This window comes from Echinops telfairi, unplaced genomic scaffold (genome assembly GCF_000313985.2).
Source record: "Echinops telfairi isolate 266 unplaced genomic scaffold, ASM31398v2 ScPeMD7_7421;HRSCAF=8459, whole genome shotgun sequence".
In the NCBI taxonomy this organism is placed as follows: domain Eukaryota; kingdom Metazoa; phylum Chordata; class Mammalia; order Afrosoricida; family Tenrecidae; genus Echinops; species Echinops telfairi.
The window spans coordinates 17,648,089-17,658,113 of record NW_022111321.1 but is presented as its reverse complement, the minus strand read 5'-3'; the positions used below and the strand labels follow the sequence as shown (position 1 = coordinate 17,658,113).

Genomic DNA, 10,025 nt, shown 5'->3' with positions numbered 1-10,025 from the left:
TATAAATTGTTATTATTTTGTCATGTCTTAACACTGTCCGACATCTCCCTTCATCCACTTTTCTGTTGTCCGTTCCCCAGGGAGGGGGTTATATGTAGATCCTTATAATCAGTTCCCCCTTTCTACCCCGCCTTCCCTCCACCCTCCTGGTATCGCCACTCTCGCCACTGGTCCTGAAGGGATCATCTGTCCTGGATTCCCTGTGTTTCCAGTGCCTATCTGTGCCAGTGTACATCCTCTGGTCTAGGCTATCACATGATTGACAGGTTGGATTTCACCCCTACACTTTCATACATATTCAAGTTGACATAAAATCGTCACAGCATTGATGTCAAATAACACCTTGGTTCAGATTTCTACCCTGTCTCTATTCATGACTCTGTTCAAGTTACTTATTCTCAACTTTAAACAGGTATAATAATACTTAGCTCAAAAACTGTGAGAATTACATGAAATGATGTGTATGCAACACTAAACTGGGCACAGTAAGCACATACGTCAATGGGATGCTGTTAAAGGAGGAGGAGGGGAGAGGGACAGGATAGGGGCAGGGAGAGGGGAAGGGGGCTCCTCCGCCCTCTGGTTCTTTGGTAGCTAAAGATCATATGTGAACTCTAATAAATACTTTTTGGGAACTGTCTAACTATGTGACTACCACCATTGCCATTTAACTTTGTTTTTCCCATCTCAAAACTTGAATTAAAAACCTGCATCCACAGAGCTGTGGTGAGACTAATAAAGTGCATTAGAAATGATGACGAAGCCTGCGTGACTCAGTGGTTAACATGCTTGTCTGCTAACTGAAAGGCTGGCGGTTCGGTTCAAACCAACCAGCATTTCTTTGAAGACTGCTACTTCCTTAAGGATTCAATCTTGGAAACCCTCTGGGCCAGTTTTGTCCTATGAGATCTCGATGAGCTGGAATTGGCTTGGCAGCACTGGGTTTGGTTTGGTTTGATTGATAATAATGTGAGCACAAAGTGTCCTTTTACTGATACAATGGCACATTGACTGATTTTGCATATATATCCCTAACATTAATACCATCATGAAACACACAGAAAACTGTATAAAGTAGCAGTACTTTGCAACTCCCGTAGTAAACAAATCATTTTAATAGTACTGAGAGCTTGGATTTTTAGATTAACCCCATAAACACCATGGTGACTTTCCCCTTACCGTGAGTTCCTCTTGTAAAGATTTAAAGCCTCAGAAACCCATAGGGGCAGCTCTATACTATCCTATAGGGTCATTATGAGTCATTTGACATGGCATTGGTTTTTAATCTTCATGGAAATAGATCACCTGGTCTTTCTCCCATGGAAGGCAGTGGATGGGCTCAAACTGCCAACCTTTCAGTTAGCACCTGAGCATCAACTGTTGTATCACCAGGGCTGCATGCACCTATTGGAACCAAATGTGTTTGAAGTAAATGAGCACAGGGATCGATTTTGAAAGGAACCCTCTAACTAAATGGATCGATTTAATTTTTCTTTACTTTCATTGGTATAAAATTATGTATTGCCTGTCACCATGGTTTTAAAGTATGGAAATAAAAATTTCTGAAGGCAAAGGTAGCTCAGAGCGCCATGAGTTTACTATAGGCATGGAGAAGACGTGTTGAGAAAATTCCCCTAACTGACATGAAGGGAGAGACTTCCGCAGACTGACTCTTGGTGCATCCCGACAGGCTCACGGCTGTGTGTGCGCATGTTCTCTAGCCCCAAAGAGTCATCATAACACAAGGGCTTTCAAGAGAGAGCTTGGACACTCCTTAGTCCCTGAGGTCTTTGTGGGGGGTGCCTGCTCAGTGTCTAGATTGCATGAGTAAATTCAAATAAAAACAAAACCAATAAAAGCAGTGGCCATCATCAAGTCAATTCAGGCTGACAGTGAGCCAATAGTACACAGGAGAACTGCCCCTGTGCGTTTCTAAGGCTGTCGAGTTTTATAGGAGTGGCAAGCCTTCACTTTCTTCCACGGAGCAGGAAATGGATTTAAACTGCTTACCGTGTGCTTGGTAGCCCAATGAATAACTCACTACGCCACCAGAGCTTCTTGAGTAAATAGACCAAGAGAAACACATGTCAAGTCTTTGTTTTTAAGGTATATTTATCTAGAAATGCAGTCCTTGCTTTTTAATTTTTTATTTTATTTTAGATCCTGTGGAATTGCAAACATCAGTATCTAAAACTCTGTCAAATCAGAAAACCCCAACATCCTTTCTTTCTCCACTGAGCTTCAGATCATCATTCGCTTCCCTGTTCTCATTCAGAAAATCCACAAAGGAGCCTCTCAAGCTTCCGAGGCCGGCACAGAAAGGGTGAGCTCAGTGAGATCTTGTGACGCCCCGTGGTTATCCCGTGTCAGAGCCAGCAGCCAGGTCTGTGTTCAGCGTGTTGGATGTTGGCTCTTCTAATTTTATTTCAGCTGGGAACAAAAGAGTCAGAGCTTAGCTTGCACAGCGGCAATGTTCTTATGAAATCGGGGAACTTGTCTCACCTGAAATCCCACTGCTAAGCAACGCCATCTGTCCGGGGCGCTGCACTGGGTGAACAGTGGGTTAAATGTTGGGAGTTGATTATTAACACATTCTTTACCACACCAGAGCCTGGTCAAGGCCCTGGTGGGGGAAATATCTCCTCTCTCTCTCTCTCTCTCTTTTCACCCTCCTCTCTCTCTTCTCTCCTCCCCACTTCTCCCCTCCCCACTCCCCCCTCTCTCTGAAATTGGGAGAGGTTTGTGTCCATGGTTATAAAGATCAAAAAAGAGTAATTATCAGATGAACAGAGACAGTAGAGAAGAACCAATTTGTCAGAACAGTCGGGGGAATGTCCTGTGGTCACCAGAAACAGAGGGCGGCTGCCCAGCATGTCCAGGCACTTGTCTGAGCGGCGGAGGTACAGCTCCAGAAGGTTCCCAGCGTGGACGGGGGTCCATCCGGTACATCTTGGTCTGGACGCGTTCTATTGCGGGATGGCTTGGTGAAAAACAAGTGAGGCGAGGCTTCCTTGCAGTTGAGCTGACTGCTAAATATTTTCGGCACCTCTTCCTGGTTGTAAAGCGTCCCACCCTCTTAAGGTGTTGGCTTGTCACGTGATCTGTTCCGTGCGCCTTCAAATCATTTAGAGTGCGTTGCTGTGCTAAATAAAAGGTGTCGGAGGTCACTGTGGCTGAAAAGCCCCAGCAGAGAGCAGCCGCTGTGGGGCCTGTGACGAGGCTCCCCGGCCTGGCTGCCCCCCTCTTGTTGGATGGAAGATTTTTTCTTTATTTCCAGTTCACTGGGGCCTGTGTTTGTCTTTGAGGAAATAATGAAGAGCTGGGAGCAAAAAATGTAGATTTATGGGATTTTTCCCACCAGACTGATTGGCAAGAAGTTCTTCAAATTGGTAAGTTGCTTTCCTTGGTAAAAGAAAGAAAAAAAGGTTTGAAACACTGCTAATGCTTCCATTTGTGACATTTAAAAATGATTATTTCCCTCAGGGGAAAAGAAGTCTTTATCGTATGTGGTATAGCTGGGACTTGTGGTGAGGGGGATTTTCATTAAGGCAGAGTTTTAGACAGCTGCACAGTCTGATGTTAGTGAACTGGGAAAAACGAGGCAACCTGTTATCTCTCAAGTTATCTCAAATTGCAGAAGTGTGTCAAAGAAGGCAAACAATCTAAAACCTTCGTTCCGGGTATCCTGTGTTTTGGTAATAAAGCAAAGTGAGAAAAATCCACAGTCTTGCAAAACTGTAGTTTAGCAACTGTCCTTCTGCTAGATCAAAAGACTGGCGGCTCACTTCTTTCTCCAGTGGCACGACAGGTGGGTTTGAACTGCAGCCCCTGCAGTTTACAGCCCCGTGCCTGACCTTCCACCAGCAATCAGTATTAATTCTGCTGGTATGGAATATAATAAATACACCGTTTTGCTTCCCCAATGTTTTAAAAGACAGAAATGTAAAAGCACATTCTTTTTCTTTTTAAATATGACCTATTATTTAGATCAGCCCCGATGAATGTGTGTGTGGGATAGGATACAGAAGCGGTATCTTTTCAGGGTAGTGTTCTACCATACATTGTGCTCTAATATACATTGTGTGTCATACATGTTGAGGGGCCTTCTAGTCCCAGATAGAACCTTCTTTGGGAGTTGCAATCTTTCACGTCAAACCCCCCCAAATGCAAAAGTTATTCAGGAGCTCTTTTTGCCTGTGAGCACACAGAGACAAACTGACAAAGGGCCCCAGGGGAACCAGTCATCCTGTGCAGGGCAGCCGTCAGGTTTCTACTTGCTGAAGCAGTCAAGGACTTGACTTTGTCACACACGGTGCTCTGGGGAGCAAGTCAGCAAAGCCGTTTAGAGGATCCTTTGCAAATCTGAAAAAGAGGACCAACCTTCAGCCCCAAAAGACTTGTTTATCATCCAAGTTTCTTTTCCTCTTAAGCTGTTCTTTCGCGAAAGGATGATACTAGAAAATGGATAACCCTCTCCAGAAGAAAATGGACTGACTTCACCACACATACTTGTCCACCAGAGAGAGCCAGGCCGTGATCGGAGCTGGATGCCAAAGCTTTGACCTCCTCCTGTCAGTGGATGTATGGATTTATGATAGGGCAAAACACCCACCATTTCTGATTTGAATAGAATTTGTTTGTTCTTTCTCCTCTTTCCCAGTTTGGGAGGCTAGAGGTCGATGTGCTTCCCAATTGATGCCATTATGATTTTAACCCTGTTCACAAATGAACGAACAACTCTACACTCTGTAGCCCAACCCTGTCCCCACAGGGACAGAAATAGATTCTGTTCACATTCTAGTTGGTTGTTTGCCTGCCAGTTTTCACAGTTCAGGAAAATTACACATTTAGCTTTCTCTAAACATTTTCTGACAAATTCTGTTTCCTGGTGCCACGTGGTGGGGCACGTGGAACTCAGCTCCACAGAACAGAATTTTAGTAACTTTTTCGTCTCTTGAATTCCTTCCCCAGAGTTCTGCAAGTCCCCAGAAATGTAGGCCATGAGCTTCTAAATGCCGTCTTCCTGGCTTCAGGTTGGCATCCCAAGTTGTTTCTTCCTGTTCCAGACCCGGGCTACGCCCATGGTACATGTTCCACTAGGTACATACAGGTGATGCATGGGGCTCTTTTCCATTCGCCCTCGAACTCCCTGGGGAACGCACCCTTTAATGGGGGCCGCTTCTCCTCGTGTCCACATAGATGCTCACACCTGGGGAGCCCTGTGTTCTCCCTTTTTCCTTTTCTACACTCTCCTAAGTGGCGGTCCCAAGGGCAGAGTGGAAGTCCAAGGGAACTAGAGCAGAAGGCTGAATGCATCGCACGCCCATCCTTCAGTTCAATTTGCCTGTCTTCTTTGAGGTTTAACACGGTGCTTGCTCTCTAGGGAGACCTCCTGCATCTTTGGGATTAGAGAATGACAACTGCTGTCTTGCCGCGAGACTGCATACCACCGTGAGATGCAAAAAACGTTGACGGATCCACGGAGTTGCTCTTCCTGTCACTGCTGCCGAGTCACAGTGACCCCATTGGACAGGAGCGAACTGGTCCATAGGGTGTTTGTGGACTCCTGTAGCCAGCCCCATGGTTAATAGCCCACTGCTTAACCCGCTGCACAACCAGCCTCTTTAGATATGCCCAAATGTGCCTAATCTGTAGGATGTGCACAGCTCAGGTAGTTCAACTGCAACCTCAGCCAAACAAAGCAGATTGCTGTTCCCCTGCCCACCCCCACCCTGGATTTCTCTCTCTCTCCAAATGTCCTTTATTACTTTCCCATGGCTGCCGTAGTAAATTGCCAACACCTGGATGACTTAACGCATTTATCTGTTCACCGTTCCGGGGTTGGTTCAACAGGACCTCACTCCCTTGGGAGGTTCTGGGGAAAACCAGTTCTTTGTCTCTGCCGCTTCTGGTGGCTATCTGCATTCAGGACTGTCAACCACGAAGGTCAGCCAGATCTGGTGGCTGTCGCACCACTCCTGTTCCTGGCTCCATAGCCACACTGCCTCCTCTTCTGTGAGGGGAAGTTCCCCCTGCCTCACTCTGAAAAAGACGCTTGTCATTGCACGTGGGGCCCAATTGCATAATCCAGGATGATCTATAGCCGCATCTCAAGATTGGTAACTTAATTACAACTGTAAACACCCTTCTCGAGATAAGGTAGCGCTCACGGGTTCTACAGAGTAGGACACTGACATTTCTCCGAGGCCTGCCATTCAACTTATGGCAGGTGCCTATGCTTCGCTGAAGGAACCCTGGGGTACAGTGGGTTAGGCATTGTTCTGCTAAAGAGAAGATCAGCAGTTCAAATCCATCAGCCACCCCACGAGAGAAAGATGAGACTGTAAGATACACAGTCTCAAAAACCCTATCAAAGGGTCACTATGAGTTGGAAGGATTTCCCGTGGCGTAGGGAGTTATGTGTCGGGCTGCTGAGGTCAGCTGTTTGAAACCACCAGCTGCTCCACAGAGAAAGAAGAGGCTTTCTACTCCTGTGAAGCGCTACCAAAATAAATAGAAACGTAAAAAGAATTACAGTCTCAGAAACCCACAGTGGCGGTTCTGTTCTGTCCTATGACTCGGAATCAACTCTGTGGCAGTGAGTTTGTCTTCACTTTTCATGAATTGGAATCGGCATGGTTGCCGTGGGTTTAGAGTTTGTTTTCTACGCTTGTGTTAAACAGGAAGGCATCCGAGGCTCCGTTATTGATGGAGAAGCCAGAGTAAGCAAGATCCTCCTTTGGAAATGTTCCTTCTGTGATCCCCAAAATAATTGGGCTGTGGTGGGAATTAGGAGGATGCCTGGTGGTGCAGCGTCTAAAGCACTCTGCTACGAACTGAACGGTTGGCAGTTTGAATCTACCAGCTACTCCGTGTGAGAAAGCTGTGGCCGCCTGCGCTGTGAAGATTGGGGTCTTGAAGCCCTGTGGAGCAGTTCCACCCTGTGCTAGAGGGCCACTGAGCATGGGCACTAGCCCAGTGGCAGCGGGTGTGGGTGGGGAGAGGTAAGGAAAAGCAAGAAAGGGGAAATGCCTTTGGGTTTCTGTAACGAGGAGTTCCTAGTTGTGATCTGCACGATCACTAGAATCTTATCAGCAATTTAAAAATTAATGCCACATTTTCAGGCCCCAAACTTGAGTTTCTCATTCAGGTCTGAAATCGGGCACAGGGGTGCTCTTTGCTTTTGGTGGTGGGAGGGGGTGGGATAACGCTCCAGGGTATTTTACTGTCCAGTCAGACTTGGACCCTGTTGCAGCCGAGCTCTTTACTAGCCGCACTCGGCTGGCTCCAAAGTGCCTGGCATGGGTGAAAGTAGCCCATGCGGTCATCTCTCTTTCATTCACTCTTCGAACCTTGATTAAATCTTAGTCTGCCTCCGACACTGCATTTAGTGCTGGAGATGAAATCATGAAAATAAAGCCAGGTCTCTCCCCTAGAGGACCTTATCATCTTGTAGGGAGCACCAAATTGCTGCCTACTATTGAGATGGTGGTAGACTAAACAAAGGTGGGTGGATTTGTGCAAGATTAGCGTACAGATAGAATCATGAGAGCTGGGTGATGGTGTGTGGTGGGTGAAGAAGGAGAAGGGAACTCTGCATTCCGACGAGGGAAGCTAGGGAGGAGTTGGTGGTGAATCTAAGAGGAAGAGCAAATGTAATGAGGATAAGGGTGAATCCAATCATCCGAGGAATTACCTGTGCCGTTCTGTGGCCAAGCCTTAAGAATAAAGTGGAACAAACTGACCCAATCCTTGGCTTTAAGGATTTTAGGGTTGTCAGGACACCTACAAGAAATAGGGAGAAGTGCTAAAATCAGAAAGTCCTTTCTGTCCTGCCTGGAAGCACAGGAGGAGGACCATGTGTCCTAGACCAGCTTCCAGGGAAAATAACATTTATAGTGATTCTTCAAGGGTGAGATTGATATCCAGGCCAAGAAGCGGCAGGAAAGTGTTTCAGCAAAGCTGTAATGTGTGCATAGTCTAAGAGGGGATGCATATTCATTACGGCAGAGGGGCTACAAGAAGGTGAGACATGAGGCTGAAAATTGTGCAGGGTGAGCTCATATGAGGCATTAAAAATGGAAAGATTTTGAACTTTAACCTGTGGGGAAATGGGAGTCCTTCAAATATTACGTAGGGAAAGTGGCTTATTCCAGTTATACTGATTAATCTACCAAAAGTGCAGAGAATGAGTTAGATTGGGGCAAAATTCAGAGACAGTGGACAAGTAAGGAACTATAGTAATAAATGCCTTAAGACAGGGAAATGCAGAGATATAGATGGATTTGAGAGTGGCATCTTGGAAGAAAGACTTGGTGATATACTTCTGAAAAAGCAGCTCTGTGAAGCCTATGGAGCACAGTTCTACTCTGGTATCAATGGCACTTGACTCAATATCAACCTGAGGGCCCCTGTCTTGATCATATTGCTCACTTCCTAACCATGCAATATGGTACCTAGCATGTAGGAGAAATGTAGCCTCACTAATGGTGTCCATAAAGGAAAAATAAAGCTAAAAGTGGGATTTAAGACTTTTAGACATTAATAGACCTTGTGTTTTAGAGTACTATAAAAATATGTCTGAGCCCTAATTCAATTTCTGTGTAAAATGGGAGCCGCACTCTAGACATATAGGGAGATAGTAACAGTATATAATTGTTTTAGGCTCACCTTTTGTGGCCCATGAAGCAGTTAGGAGTTTGAATGAAGGACAGCTACACTTTGCCTCTTTAGACTGATCCGAATCAGAGTTCTGTTTAGTTTAACTGTTGATTCCCTTGACTTGGACACGATTCATACAGAGCAGAGCTCGAGGTTGTGGTCTGTGGACTCGGGCCGTCATACAGGCAGAGCAATCCTGGACCTATGATGGTCGATTTAAAAGACCAAAATCTATTTCCGTTCTGGATCTGGGTCTTGTTTTTCACCTTTTCATTGAACCTGAAAACAGCAGCATGGTAAAAGCAGAATTGTTTTCCTGCAAGATGCTTTCTAAATAAGTACAACATATAACCCGAAGGCCCTTTAAAAGGCTTGGGTTTTCAAAAATCCCCTTCTGAATTGGTTGAGTCTATTCTTGACTGAATCTCTCTATCAAACAACAATACACAGGAACAGATCATGTATTTTCCTTTTGCAAAAACAGCCACTGTGCCATGCTGATTGAGAAGCAGGGTACTGGATTCACACTATTAGTGGCCAACTTCTGGCCCAGCCTCTAAGGGCGTACCTTGGGCAGTGTTCCCTAACTTCTTTGCACCGCCATCATCTTATCTATGGAAGTAGTAATAGGGCCCACCTCAGGGTTAGGAGTACTTACATGAGCAGCACCCAGAGAACATGAGAGTAGTGCCTGACTCCTGCTAAACACTGACAACAGGGACTGTTTTTGTTATGTTTTTCTGCTGTGACATTCTCTGGCTAACCTGAGTGACAAAGATGTAGAACGTTGCTTCTAAGCAATTATGGGGAGCAATTTTCTTTTTCCAGCAATTCACTAAACAAGAAATGTCCTTTTACAGAGCATTTAAAATAGATGGTTTCAAGATATCAAGATATAATGGTAAGGACACCACTGATTTTCCTGCTGGTAAAATGTCGTCCCTTCTTCAAAGATATTATTTCAAATTCTTTCCACAGATATGATGGCCTTGCAGGACCTCCTGTGTCTGTGAGGGAAACTGCTGGGGTAAGTAACCAGAGAACTGAACGTTCAAAAATGGATATCTTCCCTAGGAGGCTATTGATGTCCACAGGGCTCTCCTTGGCTCAGTTTTCAATGTACTTTTCTAGCTTGGATTTCTCCAAAGTTCTCCAGTTGTGTTTGGTTTCCAGCTGGCTCTGGTGCTGAAATGCTGAAGCAGGAGGCTCTCCCAGGAAGATGTAAGGCCATTGTGCTTCTACTCACGCCATGACTAGTCTCTGACATTTTGCCCCGTGTCACTCCCATACAGTCCCAAAGGAAGAAGGGAGGGGCCGTGGCTGCCACGTTTTCTAGCAAATGTGGTTCTGTCTTGGACCCTTTC

The 10,025-nt window shown here is 45.6% G+C and overlaps 1 protein-coding gene across 3 annotated transcripts in view; it reads left to right on the top strand.

Moving 5' to 3' along the window:
- EXPH5 (exophilin 5) overlaps positions 1 to 10,025 on the top strand; it is a 96,283-nt gene that overhangs the window by 64,444 nt on the left and 21,814 nt on the right. For 2 of the 3 annotated variants that reach the window (XM_004709049.2, XM_045297752.1), the window contains exons 3-4: positions 2,161 to 2,323; positions 9,640 to 9,688. In XM_004709049.2, coding sequence (XP_004709106.1) covers positions 2,161 to 2,323; positions 9,640 to 9,688 — 212 coding nt within the window. Of the gene's footprint in view, positions 1 to 2,160; positions 2,324 to 3,352; positions 3,390 to 9,639; positions 9,689 to 10,025 lie in introns of those variants that run through there. The other variant, XM_045297753.1, reaches the window with a different exon arrangement.